Here is a 15,395-nt window from a genome sequence, read left to right as displayed (position 1 = left end):
TGAACTCAAGACCCATTCCCACAAATTAAAAACTGATCTTTGGAAAAGCAACATCAGATTTTAAGCAAGTACAGAATCATTCTACACCGGACTGTACTGCACAACTGAACAATGATGCCTAAAAATGTTTTAAGGGATTCTCCAGCTCGACTGAAATTAATGAAAGTGTTACATAACTATAGGATTGCAAATATATTAGGAGGGAAAACCAAGAAAAAGCCGCTGAGTGTCAGGGTTTTTATAGTCTACTGAATCAATGACAGGCATGTAAACCAGAGCAGCTAGCAAAATAATGGCTAGATGGATTGACGCCATACTTGTTACCTCATAGTTCGAAGGTCCCACCCTCGGATAGCAGTGTCATTGGCTGTTGCAACCTGAGCGCAATTGTGGTGGGGACTCCATCGCCCAGAGGTAAATTTTAACTGTCCTTTTCCTTCCAGTGCTGCTGAATTTGACAGCTGTGCATTAAAAAAAAAGAGAGAGTGAATGTGGGGGAAGGGCATGCAGTGTTTTCACAGCTATACAGAATAAATTACTTAACAAAAAACCACAAGCAGAACAGAGGGAAACTGAAAATTATTCCAGTGTCAGACAATAATAGTGCTGCTTTAAAAAACTGATATTTTCTTGTCCACAGGTTACACATTGTTCTACTTAGCACAGACAGTTTCTTTAAATAAGTACTGTATTTTTCTGTGTATAATTCGTTTTTTTCTTTACAATTTTGCCCCAAAATTGGGGGTTGTCTTATACACGGAAGCTGGCCATTGCCACTGGCCCTGCCGGCCAGGGCCACTGGCCTCTTTCCCAGCTCACTCTCTGCTCGTCAGCTGACGGGCAGGGGAAAAAGAGCAAACAGCCAAAGAGTCCTGTTGCCCTGGCCGGCCAGTGTCTGGAGTTCAAACTGGTTGCCGCCCACCCGACTGGGTTGGGTGGGCGGCAACCAGTTTGAATGCCGGACGCCAGCAGGCCAGGGCAACAGGACTCTTCCACTCGCTCTCTTCCCCACCTGACAGCTTACAGGCGGGGAAGAGAATGAGCGGGGAAAGAGGCTGTCAGGTGGGGTGGGCGGCGACCGGTTTGAACGTTGGACGCCGGCCGGCCAAGGCCACCAGCCTCTTTCCCTGCTTGTTGACAGGCGGGGAAGAGAGGGAGTGGCGAAAGAGTCCTGTCACCCTGGTCGGCCAGCATCTGGCATTCAAACCGGTCGCCGCTGGCCCCGCCTGTCAGCTGTTGGTGAACTCAGGTCGGGAGCAGAGCTCGGACTGCAGTACTGCAGCTTACCACTCTGCGCCACGGGGCTCTCAACTATTAGACATAAATTGTATACAGTTGCAGAAATAGTTACCATTTGGCCTTAAAACCAACAACAACAAAAATCTATCTCTTCAGAAAGGGGAAACATTCCTCTTCTTTGTAAAAGCCATTGCAGTCCAGAACGATGAACCTTACAATTCTTATTAATTTCTCCCCACTGGAGACCCCACTCAGGTCATTCCTCCCCTATCCTCCAGGAGCAGCATTTAATGGAAAACATTACGTTGCCGTGTGAGGGGAGAAGACAGGGAAGTTCCGTTTCGCCATTAGAAAATTTAGTCTGGATCCAGCCCAAGGTTTTTAAAGTACTGTATTCCTGGTCCATGCAGCTCTAATGTGAAAGAGCTACAAAAACACATTTTTAAAAATCAATGTACTGAGTTTTAAAAGTTATGAACATTAAATGATTTTCTCCTATCACAGGAGTACATTTTTGTCACAAAAAAGCCCCCTCATGTTTGCTTCTCAACCAGTCAGGCCTGTATGTATTCTGAAAAATTCCATATAAGAACAGAAGTTGGAACTGGATACTAAATTCAACATCCTGAGAATTTCATTTCTCTTTCCCCCCCTTAAGATCTATTTTCTAGTTTGCATGGCTATGGAGACATTGAAAGCATGTAACACCAAGGGATGTTAGAAACCTGTGGAAAAGGAAGGAAGGGGTGCAATAGACTTTCAAGTAGGCATTTTGTTAGTGCCGTTTTAGCTCATCACCTGTCTGTCTCCATGAACAACAGAATCATACAGAACAAGCAAATGCATGCAAATCAGTTTAATTTGTACAAATGGAACACATCAGAGAATTCAACTTTTCATAGTGTAGAACCTGGATGCAAACTTTTCTTTTTTAAGTGGACATTTCACACCGCTTTATCATAGAGAAAGTAATTGCTATACTTTGGCAAAGTGAAGAGTTAAATCAGGGGAAACGTTGATTTGGAGGAACAGGGCAGCAAAAAAATGGCATAAGGCAACGATGACTTCCTGAAAGCAGAATCTAGCAAAAGCAGGCAAGAAAGCCCCATAACTTAACGTTCAGTAGAAAATTCTCTCTCCTTTTTTATTAAACAGCACGGCTTGCGACAGACTGGAGAACATCCCAAAGGAAATGCTTATATTTGATACAGATTGGAATTAAGGAGAAATATGGCAACTTTGAGATTATGAGCAAAAAAAGAGTGCCTGAGACAGTGAAAGCCTAATTAACATTCAAAGAACCTTAAAGGCAGGCAAGGCAAAGCAGCCCAGGGGAGGCAAGAGGGATGGGAGGAAATGCTAAGTACGTCTGTAAAAACCTGACACTTCAATCAGACAAGAATGTTGATCACAGCATGCAAACAGACGTTACTCTAGAAAAGGAGTTGGCCAACAGTTGGCAAGGGAGAGGGGGAGAAGGAGACTGGGCAATTCGAGGTAACATTGGCAATAGCTAGAAGGAAGCCAAAAAAAGCTGGCTGGCTATCCAATGTGGGGGGGGGGGGAGGCTACGCCAAGAAACAATGAAGTTTCACACCAAAATTATGAATATTCTGCTGTTCATATGAGCAAGTGTACCGTTTCTGAAACAATTTTATGGGTGTCAAAAAGATGTCCCTTATTTAACAAATATCTGTTAGCTTCCCTTCGAGAATGGAGCAACACAGTGCTTTTCACAACATCATTAAAGATGTTAGCAGCTTATCAGTAAAACCAACAAAGCAATGCAACTGTAAATTGTTACATATCCACCTTACCACAGCTTTGCTTGAACTTTCTTGTAAATCCCACAGAAGTAAGTAATTATCCGCCAGAGAAATTAGCTTTTTGCCATCTCCCATTGGCTCCCATAAGACACTGCAAACATACAAATGCAAAAATGTACTTTCAACAGTGCTAAAATATATGTAATATGCAATATAAAATATATGTAATATTCACTTTCAGTGGAAGCCTTCCACATAACTATAGTCTTCAGAAAATTATTATTTTTTAATTATAACCTCATTTCTCCAAGCGGCTTACTAATGGATATCATAATAAACCCAAATTGAAAAACGTAGTAGTATAAGTGTATCACCAAGAAGAAGATACTGAAATGAACTAATTTGTTATTCTTATCCCATGAATAGATGGGTGTTGAGTGCAAATTGGCAGGTTTTAAGGATCAATCCCTCTTCAATTTCCCATACAGAAATGGTAAAATGAGGCCTCATTTACTCCACTCTATCAACGTGACCTTTTCCTCCTAGCCATCTCCCCATTCATCTTTATTTGGCTCTCTTGAGATAAGTCCTCACTATCAAGATTATTTGTTTTAATGATAAATCATAATCAATTGTTGAAAGGAGCTGGATAAATAAGGGCTCGTTGGCTTGGTTTCATCTCAAGTTAATAAACTATTGTATCACTGGCAACACACAACAACTCGATATTGCTAGATATCATTCTCAGTCTATGTTAAAGAACCCTATATTTCCAATCCTATAATCTGTGTGGGGAAAGCGCCTGGTTTAATAAGTGAAACAGCAGCACCCTATCTACAAAAAGACATTAAAGGAAATATAGTTAGGCAACCTTGCAAGTGGTCGGCCTTCATCCTGAGAAGCAAGGTAAAGACTTTAGATACTTTAGAACACACAGTAAAGATGTTGCGCTTTATAAATGTTGGACATATATTGCTCAAGTCAACTGCATTGCTCAGGATACACTGGATATAGATGGAATCTGGAATCTTTAGTAAAGTATATTTGGGAACATACATATTAAATTAGCAGAACCAGGAGTTGAATTCTAAAAAAACCACAAGTACAGTTCTGCATACAGAATGGGACATCCCTGCCTCTTCCTTCCCACTCTCTGCTCTGCAGTTCTCTATGCCCTGTGAAAAGTTTCTAATGAGAATCAAAGAACCCCACACAACGGTACTCAACATAAAGCGCTGAAGCTAGTGAGAGATGTGATGGAAATCACTGACTGACCACAAACACACACGGAAGTGCCTTCCACACTCACTAGGGCAAGCAAAAAGTCCAAGTATGCATTAGTAGGATAAAGCGGAGCACCTCAGATTTTGTTCGATTACTTGATGTAACAATATCACAGATGATTTGCAAATTGTTCCCTTGAGTGCTCATTCCATTGACTTTGGCTTAGGTGTCTTTCACTTAAGATGTGTGAAGAGAAGGATAGTAGCACTCTTCTTAAAAAAAAATTTTTTTAAAACATTATTGCATTAAAAAAAAAATCTCTGAGCTAAAGAAAAAGGTGTTACAAAACTGACAGAAGGGGGCTGATTAGAGATAAGTATAAAAAGATCCAGGAGTATTCAGTGTGTCCTTGCAAAATGGACATTTTACTTTACTGCTAATTCATTTTATTGGAACTCAAAGTTCATTCTTTTATAGATGCAATTGTAGCAATCTTTCAGGATTTATGGTGAAAATGAAGGTTACTGTTCTTTTAAAAAATATATACAGTAATTCACGTATAGCACAATTGACCAAACTTGCAAATTACAGTAGGCTAATGGCAAAGACCAATGCCTGAAACACACACTTCAACTAACAGCTAGGCATATCAGAATTTTGTTTTCAAGGTAAGAAATACACCCCTCCCTCTGTGAATTCAATCTTTTAATCTGTTATTATGAAAGTTATATATATTCATAAGGCTCACTGATAGGACACTCATTTAAAAACACTCATTTAAAAAAAATTAAAGTCTTTCATCAAGTTGACAAAACAACCAACCCTTTGATGAATGGCTAAAAAAGTTAAATTCCCATTTTTACTGAAAAATAATTAAAATATTTTATACTTGGTGTCATTTTTGACCACCTTCTTTCCACAAGCACGAATGGGTAATCACACTCCCCGCCCCCGCCCCAGTGTTCTAGGAAAGCAGGCAGGGCCATTGCCCCATAGGAGGTGTGGTTTGCAAGTGGTCCCTGTCATGCCTGGAAGTTGTAAGATGCTTTGAAGCTCACCCAGGAGTCCTCAAAACTCCGGAAATGCTCTTTCCCAGGGAGGAGGGCTACAAATTGCTCAAATTGCCAACAGAGTGGAGATGAGATCCCTGCAAGGAGATAACCATTTGCCCAAATGCCAGGAAGGGCAAGATGGATGGCTATTGCAATAACATGAGCTGTGCAATAAAGCCAGGAAGATGTGGGCTCAATGCTGACTGGGGGAAGCAGTGCCATGGTCCCACGTGGGCATCAGTTCCCAAACTCAAAATGGGTTAAGGAACTTTCACCCAGCTGGGACAGGAAGAGTTAAAAGATCTGAACACCTGGTTAATGGTATTCAAGCTGTGCAATTCAAGCAGCGTGGTCAGGCTGGACTGGACACTAGGGAGGAAATAGAGAGACTGCCAAAAGCTTGTACCCCTCCTCCTGGAGGGATGGTGAGGTAACATCTGTGATTCTGAAGATAGGCTAGTTAAAGCTTTTTACTTTATTTTCTTAGATCTACAACTGTTCTTTGTGCTGGGATATCCCTTTCCCCTATGTACAGTGCTCTAGAGACTATAAAGCTGTGATGTAAAAGGTGGAGGAGGGGGGAAGCATCCTTTTACTATTTTGTTATATCATGGGGAAATCTCTCTCCCCCCCTCCCCACTACTATAAAGTACGTTCTAAGTTGCCAAGCACGATAGGAATGAGAAAGAAGAGAAAGAAGAGTTGAGAGACCAAGACTTGGAAATAAGGGGGGCATGGAAAAATTAGGAGGAGGAGAGAAATGAATGAGAACAGTGCAGAAAAGAGGGAGAGAAATTAAGGGAAAGAGAGGGAAAGGTTGTTTTACTTGCTGCAGCAAACTAACTACTGCTTTGCAAGTTCTGGCTAGGCAGGCAGAACTATGGAGCTGGGTGTAAGGAAAGGAAGAGGGAAAAGACAGACTGCTGAAGACAATGAACTTGTTAGCAGGCTGCAGACCGGCAGTTACTGTAGCAGCCATCAGCCATGCTGGCTTGTCTTGCTCCAATGTAGGCTTAGTTGATGGGCTTAGCTTGACTTGATCCGTTAGGGAAGGCTGCTTCGGTTTTGCAGAAAGGCAAGTCTAGCCACTAGTCAGAGTGCCTTTTACTGTGTTCAGACTTCCCTGCGCCCCTAGTGGCTGCTGCCAGAACTGCATTAAACGTAACTTGTCTCTTGGTGGCCCTGGACACAACCCTACATGCTCATACATGCTCCGGTAATTTAAAAGGTTATCGTTATATATTTAATATGAATAGCTGTATCTTATATTATTGTACGTATTTGGTGGGATGTTGCAAAGGGCATACAGTAGTCACATGGTTTCTCTGGATGATCGTAAATACAAATGTGGATCTGGAGTGAGCACTACTGTGCTACATGAATATACAGATGAAGGACACTTTCATTATTGGTTTACTTCTGAGGTGTGAGTAAAACTTTTTGCTATATTCATGACCCAGTTATTACATGGGCTTTTCTTTGGAAGGGATAATTAAGAATTTTAGACTCACGGTTACCATGCAAAATAGGCTGGGATATACGATGTTGGTCAGGTCTACACAGGGAATTTCACAACTCAGCCAGAATTTAACTGGGACTTCCACACATACAAACCCATAAAAGGCAAAGCTAACTTATTCTACCATCCCTCTCAGTATAAATAAATAAGATGCCCGCTATAACTGTGGCATGTTTTTAAAAATTAACATTTACAGCTGCTGTCTTGACCTTCCTCCTCCACCAGCTTTTCTCTTGACACCCTACAATCTGGTTCTCTCCTCTTCACTCCATTTAAACTGCCCTCGTGAACTCACTGATCTTATCACTGCCAAATCCACCAGGCTTCTTCTACCTCTGCTCTCTTCCTCCTTGACCTCTCAAGGTGCTTTTCATACAGTTGATCACTCTTTTCTGTTTGACTCCCTTTCATGCCCTAGATTTCTGTGGCTGTCTTTGATTCGTTCCTACTCCCCTAATCTCAGTCAAGATTTCTGCTACACCTCTTTCCGTGTGTGTTCCCAAAGGATCTGTATTTGGCCTGTTCTCTTCCTGTAAGACTTCACTGAATCCTATAGTTTTCAACACCATCTCTACACAGACAATACCCCACTCTACCTTTCTGCTCCAGACTTTGCTTCCTCCATCCAACCCCATATTTACAGTTGCCTGTCCTGTTTTTCTGATTGTGTCTCCAATATCAAATCCAGTGTGTTTCAGCTATTAACATTTCATGCTCTCCTTGCACACTCTCCATATCCACAGAAACCAGCAACATCTTCTCTTTGGAAAAGGCACACAACACCTTTGACTCTTTTCTCTCCTGTCACCAAGTCAATTCTCCCTTTACAATAATGTGAAAATATGGTCCTTCCTCTCCATCCTCTTGGTGGAAACACTGGGTTGGGGAAACAATGGGTTGGGCCAGCTATCCACTTGCACAAGGACTGTGCTTATTCCCTATTTTTACATCTCGCCAGCAGTCATTTCCAACTCAAATTGCAAAAACTAAGATACATGTGCTAAGGTAGGTTAGGACATTGAAGTTTGCAGCTATCTCTGTTGTATTATATTTATTTATTTAACTTATATTTAAATATAATAAATCATATAAATATATATAAATATAACACATTAAAACATACCAATAAAAGCTTAAAACTAGACCCAGTTAAACAAATATGGCACCCTGACTACTAACTAGCTCCTACAAAATTGGGTATACTTAGTATTGGGTATACTTAGAATTTTGTTTGTAAAATACAAAGTTATTTATACTTTTAAATGTTCTGAAAACGCTAATCAATATATTATATGCTAAGATGTGAAGCATTTATGTTATTAAAGTGACAAAACAGGTTCAGGGTTGATTAAGTCCTTGCATCTATTTTAATTTTATCCAGATGTACATTTTGCTCCCCCTCACATGGCTTCAAATTTTCTAGAAAATGTTATACTTCTAACAGCGCAGACAATGGGCCTAGAAGGCTTTGACTCAGCTTAGGACTGTGCTGTAATTCTCTTCCCTCAAACAACTTTGCTCTCTCCTCTTGATGCCCCTTCCAGCTACACGATGCCATCATTCTTCCTTCAAATCCACCTTTTTCATGAAGGCTCCAGAAGAACCCCTTATTCGTCATCCTCCACTGAAACTAAGCCTAAATAGATCTAACTGAACTGAATGCATATTATTCCCTTTTACAAGGAGATCATGTGAGTCTCTTGCATGAATGTCTAGAAAATTAGTCGTTGGGGAGAGATAGTGTGCACAAAGTAATAATTAAAAAAGGAATTGCTGTTCAAAGCAACATGCAAAAATAGCTTGGAGGAAGATGGAAAGGAATGGTTAGGAATTAATGAATCTTGCTTAAGTTTTCGCTTCTCACATACACATGAATGTATGCTTGTCTTAGGTAAGATGTGGTCAGAAGAGACTACATGGAAGAACAAACTGTAGGGAGATTGTGGAACTGAACTTTCGACCTGTATGCCGAAATCAATAGAAACATTTCCCCTTAATTAAACGTGGACCATCTGGCCAATGGGCGTTCAGGGCAATCTAGAGAGTGAGAAGCCCAGAGAAACATCCAATCTCAACAAACCCAGCTTCTTTTTACACTGTCATGTTCATTCATTGCAGGAGCATAGCTGCGTATGACTGTGGGGACCAGCTTCCTCGTTGCCATCCTGCCTCCCTCTACCATTACCACCCCTGAGAAGTCCAGGCATACCCTTGCCTTTGCAGGGGCTTTAGTAGATACCCTTAATTTCCCAAGAGGGGAGAAGGTGGGGAGGCAATATAAAGTGTTTTGTAGGCTTTTACTTGATTACTTGCTGTAGCATGTATAGGGCGCTATTGTGTTTAATAAACCACTTTGATTTGTAATCTAACCAGGTATGAACATGGCTGGATTTGTTCTCACTTAAAACCTGAAAAGAACCTGCAGCACTGTGAGCTACTTAGAGAGGAGGAGGAGGTGAAGTTGGTTTTTATATGCCAACTTTCTCTACCATTTAAGGAAGAATTAAACCAGTATACAATTACATTCCCTTCCCCTCCCACAACAGACACCCTATGAGGTAGGTGAGGCTGAGAGAGCTCTAAGAGAACTGTGATTAGCCCAAGATCACCCAGCTGGTTTCATGTGTAGGAATGGGTAAAACAACCCAGTTCACCAGATTAGCATCCGCTGCTCATGTGGAGTGGAGAATCAAACCCGGTTCTCCAAATTAGAGTCCACCGCTCCAAACCACCGCTCTTAACCACTACACCACGCTGGCAAGAAATACCTTGCATGTAGAAAATTAGCATAGGAGAGACAAAGCTGGAATCGTGCTGCTGAGTACACAGAATCTTCATTTGTGTGATCTTCAGACCCCAAGAGAGTTCAATCGCACACTTTTTCTGACCATATAGATTGGCCCCAAGAACTGACCACGACAGTTTTTTCATTCTGGAGAAAAATCCATAATCATGGGGGAAATACATAACACACCATGGACTCCTTCTGTTCCTCTTGACAATGTACTGAATCAAGGTAACAGCAGAGGTCATTGGGGTACGGACTTTGCTGGAAACTCTCCCTGCCCTCTCTCCACCAAGATCAAATGGATATCTATTTGATTATGGTATTAAGAGTCGGAAGCTAGCTAGTTAGCTAAAAGGTTTCTTTGATTATGCTTTAAATCTTTGTAGAAACGTAAAAAGCAACTGCTCTGATTTGGATCTTGAGAGGTTTTAGATCACCAAGGTAAGAAATCAGAGACATTTTACTGTAAAATAGGGTCAAGGGGGGGGAATAAAAAAAACTCAAAAGAAAAGCAGGAAGGACGGGTCTGTGTGATGTACTGCCATGAAAGAAAGCAAAAAGCTCAGTACAGAACAGGATGAAGAGGGAGAGGAAAACGTGAAAGGGGAATGCAAAGTTAAATTAGTCCGAGGAAGTCACCTTGTGCCATGTTCTGAAGGCAAGATAGACCTTTACACTTGGCACAAAGAGAAACCGGCAAAAGAATTCAGAGAAGGAATGCTGTTTAGAAGTAGCAAGAGAACATGTCCTCTGAGCTCAGTGAGAGAACAACCATACAACACCAATCTCAGTGCAAAGCTACAAAGAATAGGAGCACAGGACATGCATGGATAAAGCGAAAGAGAATGCATTAGTGATGGAAATAAATATCTGCAAAACTTGAATGCTTATCAGAAGCTACTACTGCAAAACTGTCTGAACCATGAGAGAGCTTGTAAGTGTGAAAAGGCAGCAACGATTAGTCCACCTGTATATGTGCTGCTATGAGTTCTAGCTATTTGATTTCTTAATTTCCTTCAGGCATCGTATATGAACATGTTCTGCAAAGTATGTTTCAGGTGGGTAGCCATGTTAGTCTGTAATAGCAGAACAAAATCTCAGTCCAGTAGCACCTTAAAGACCAACAAAAATTTCCAGGCGTATAAGCTTTCATTAATCCAACTCACTTCCTCAGAACTGACAAAGAGAGCTTCGACTCAAGAAAACTTATACCCCTGGGAAAATTTTGTTGGCCTTTAAGGTGCTACTGGACTCAAATTTTGTTCTACTGGGAAGTGTGTGTTCTTTGACCACTTTGGCAATATGTATTTAAATTACAGAGGCTCATCAGCATGCCTAATTGGACGCTGAATGAATTAGCCTCAGTGTAGATACAGCATTGAACCATGGTTTGTTTTCTCTAAATGGGATTTAGTACTATATCTGAACAAGCATTCCTTTAATTTTTTTGCCATAAAACTGGCTTGAGGACCATGGTTGCCAGTGGATTCTTAAATTTAGTGAATGTTAGCCATTTCTCTAGATTATGTCCCAACCCAGCTAGCAGTGGATAAAACCTGAGCTGGCTCCATGGGATGGTGTCCTGGGACTCTCTGAGAAAGGGTTGGAAGACAATAATTTGGCAGCTGGAGCAGAACTCTACTTATGAACCAAAACTTTGCTTTTAGATTTATATTACATTGACCCAATAATATTGTATTCATCCATACAAATGTTATAGTTTAATGTTAACGTCTGAGCCGAATCTCAGATGTTAACACCGAAAATTTGCCGTCGCTAATCTTGTACAAGGCTACATTCAGCTAGCACCACTAACTTGGAAGATGCACTGCTTCCCAAAAATGGAAGCAGCAGGATAATTTCTGATAATTGTAATAGTCACTTTGCATATTCACATTCCACTTTCAAAAGTGTAAAGTCAAATAGGAATCTACTGGATATCGCCAAATAAACCATGGAATGAGGATTTTTGTGCCTACTTTCATCTCAAGGAATTCCAAAGGAATCCAAAATGGGAGGACTTTTTAAAAAAAAGACCTCTGTGGACAGTGTCCAGTAGAACCTAAGAAACCAAAAGTCAGGCTGGTCAAAGAGAATGACCACCAGAGTCCTAGATCTCTCTTTGGCCATCACTACGTATAGCAGAAACAATGATAAATGAGAACATGTGTTTGTAGAATTCAGCTTTTCTTGGTGCGGAACTGGTCTCATGGGGGAAAGCCACTATTCTTTCTTTTAAAAGTTCTGACAATGCTTTGGATATCACCCAGGGGTCCCCAAAGCTCTGGGAACAAAGCTCTTTCCCAGGAAAGAGGGTTATAAAATGTTCAAATTGCCAGCTAAGTGGAGATGGGTCTCCTGAAAGGAAATTATCCACAACCCTAATCTTTTGCACCATTATGGGTCATCTACATAAAAAGTGAAATCTTGAGCTACAAATTCGGTAAGCATTAATTACCTTCACAAATATTTATTCACTTCACTTCATGTACCCCACCTTTCTCCCCTATGGGTACCCAACGCAGCTTACATAGTTCTCTTCTCCTCCATTCTATTGTATCATTCAGGTACTACATTTTGGCCTGGAGTTTTATATGTTTCAACATCTCAGGGATCAAGTCAATATGTAGGTGGGTCTCTAAAAAGGTGCACTGAAACTTTGTTAGACAGAAGCATGAAAGTTGTAGTCCAATGCATTTCACATATCTTTGTACTTCTGCAAGGTGCTTAAGCACTTCACTGCATAGTATCTCAATTCCTTCATTAACAGGACCACTATTCAGAGAACCAAACAACTAGCTTATGGGAAGCCGGACACTTAATCTTTAACAGCATTTCTGCATGTTCCCTGGCAAGCTACTCAGAAGAACATCAAACAGTTTGTGAAGTGGCTTGGAATGCTGTATTTTTTTTAAGCTGAGGGAAGGAACAATAACATCTCACAAGTTATGACAAAAATTCTTGAGACTAGCATCAGACAGTGACCTCTAGCTTGATCCAGTCATTTCTATGCTGGAGTCAAGCAGATTTCATATCTGCAATGCTTGCTTGGACTTGACATTGTCGTCAGTTTTATCAAATGTTTAGAAATATGTTTTAAAACATAGAAAAACTATACATATTATTTAGAATCAAGTAGTTAATGAGCACACACACTCCTTGTCTGGTCTGGAAATTTAGGATACAGTGTTCGGTGGTAGAGAGAACAGTCGAGGGGCCTGGGGCTAAGTGGAAGAACCTCTACTTTGCCTGCAGAAGGTCCCAGTTATCTAAAGGGTGGCAGGTCATTTTTTTAAAGCAAAGGAGGCCAAAAGAAATGCAATGGTTCACTGATAGACCACCTAGCACTTTCTGATTTCTATGACTTGTGAGGGTACCCTCTTATGCAGATCAATGATAACTTAGCACTAAATCAAAAGAAGCATGCACCTTATTAAACAAAACACATAACAGTAGAACATGAGGATTCTAGCAAAGAAAAGTTGACTGTGCAAGACAGAAGTTAGTCAACCTTGGTTTACAGGACTGTTCATCACATGCTTGCTTTCACTAATGCACAAACACTAAGGAAAAACAGTTCTAACTTGTTAAGACATCCTCAGTGAACACTCTGAGCAAATATTAATCTTCATTAAATAAGGGAAACATGGTAAGACTTGACAAGGCTCAGCTATGCATCATTATTAATTCCAGATAGGAAAACATCTACTTTCTTACTACAAAGTACACAATAAAATTAGACTTCAAATAGGGAACGTTTCTTAGAGATAAACGAAACACAAGGCTGGAGAACAAATATCAAAAGATTTCTAAGTTACATTCCATACAATGATTGAGCTATTCAAGATAGTACTAGTTGGTATGGCATAGAAAATATACATAACCACGAATATGCAAAGAGGAAAGGCATAGCAGAATTATATAAGGACTTGTGCACTAGTAGGTGATAGTAGGACTAATACTTCTAAATACCACATAACAGGGATTAAGAGATGGGGAAAAAGGAAAACGCAATAAGTATAATTTTAAAGAGGATTTATTTAAATGTACAATGTCAAAATTTGAATATAAAACCAGCACTGAGCAGCATAAGCCTATCCCTCCAATTTTTTTATTTTTTTTTTGCAGAAATATAAAATATGCAGAATCCTACCCGGCCATATTGCCATGGGCTGTGTTGTCAAGGTGACAGAGTAGCTCCAGGGTTTGAGTGTTGCTTGATGAATCATCAGGGGATTCATGACTGCCTGATTCCAATTCCTTCGGCATCCTCCAAACAGCCGCACATGTCATGACTTTACTGTCTGAAGCTAAGGAACAGAGGATAATGTCAACAGATCATGGGAGGAGGGAGAAAAGGGAAGAGATCCTGGTATAGAGTGAATCAGTGTTTTGGTGACTGTAAGCACAGCACATCTGCCATTTTAAAATATTCAAATAATTCTACTGAGCTTTATTTTTTTAAAAAAACAGGCAAAACGATAGGCTACAAGTTAACAAAACCTTTTTAACGCAGAGCCTACAATTAGCATAGATTTAACCCACATTTCTACATCCTAAATATTCAGTGGATAATGCTGTGCTGCTGAAAGTACTTTTCCAGAGCTGCTTCTTGTACATCCATTTCAATTAATATGGGAAATTACAAAGATTTCTCGCCAAGTGTACCATTTTTTATCTTAATGGTAGTAATGCAGGCACAATATTAAAGTCTCTCTCTGTCTGGCATAGCAGGACCTTCTTTTTTTTTAGTCTGCATGTGTGACAATAAATCAACTCTTCTGCATAGAACTTTTAAAAAATCTATACCTTTAATGCTTCCATTTCAATTCCTTGGGCCTAAAATTCAAACACATCAGCCTAAACCCCCTCCCTAGTTTATCAGTTCCCAAACTTTTCAGATCCAAGTCCATCTTAAATTTGAGAGTTTCCAAAGAAAACTCCAGAAAGATTACATTAAAAAAAAAAAACTACACAGTGAGTAGGGAAGAGAATCCTAGGTAACAACCTAGTTCTCAGAGGGTGACAAATGAACATAAGAAGAGCCATGCTGGATCAGACTAAAGTCCCATCATTGTGTTCACACAGTAGCCAACCAGCTACTTCTAGGAAGGCCACAAATAGGAAGACTGCAACAGCATCATCCTGCCTGTTCTTCCCAGCAACTGATTTAAAGAGGCATACTACCTCTGGTACCACAGGGAGAAGATATCCATCTTGCTTAGTAACCACTGATAGCCCAGTCCTCCATGAATTTGTTCACTCCCCTTTTAAATCCTTCCAAGTTGGCGGCCACGACCACATCCTGTGGCAGCGAGTTCCACAAATTAACTATAAGCAGAGTGAAGAAATACTTCCTTTTGTCTGTCCTGAATCTCCCACCCTTCAGCTTCAGTGAATGCCCCCAGGTTCTAGTATTATGGGAGAAGGAGAAGAGTTTCTCCTTGTCCACCCTCTCCACACCATGCATCATTGTATAAACCTCTATCATGTCTCCCCCTTACTCGTCTTTTTTTCTAGGCTAAGCAGTCTGAAGGGTTTTAACTGATCCTCATAGGGCAGCTGTTCTAGCCCCCTGGTCATGATGGTTGGTCTTTTCTGCACCTTTTCAAGCTCTACAATATACTTTTCCAGGTGTGGCGACCAGAACTGTACACAATACTCCAAGTGTAGTCTCACAATACATTTGTATAAGAAAAATATGACTGACAGCTTTCTTATCTATTCCAGCTCTAATTATGAAAAGCATGAAATTTGCCTTTTTCACAGCAGCTACGCACAGAGTTGTCCTGACCTGGATGGCCCAG

At 40.5% G+C, this 15,395-nt stretch overlaps 1 protein-coding gene across 1 annotated transcript in view; it reads right to left on the bottom strand.

Moving 5' to 3' along the window:
* The window catches only part of EIPR1 (EARP complex and GARP complex interacting protein 1), a 79,677-nt gene that overhangs the window by 22,110 nt on the left and 42,172 nt on the right, over positions 1-15,395 (bottom strand). The window contains exons 4-6 of the mRNA XM_056856365.1: positions 13,742-13,898; positions 3,057-3,156; positions 325-461 (exon numbers count right to left, since the gene is read on the bottom strand). Of these exons, the coding sequence (XP_056712343.1) occupies positions 325-461; positions 3,057-3,156; positions 13,742-13,898 (394 nt within the window). The remainder of the gene's footprint in view (positions 1-324; positions 462-3,056; positions 3,157-13,741; positions 13,899-15,395) is intronic.

The sequence above is a fragment of the Euleptes europaea genome, chromosome 10 (assembly GCF_029931775.1).
Source record: "Euleptes europaea isolate rEulEur1 chromosome 10, rEulEur1.hap1, whole genome shotgun sequence".
In the NCBI taxonomy this organism is placed as follows: Eukaryota; Metazoa; Chordata; class Lepidosauria; order Squamata; family Sphaerodactylidae; genus Euleptes; species Euleptes europaea.
This window is presented reverse-complemented; position numbering and strand designations above follow the sequence as displayed.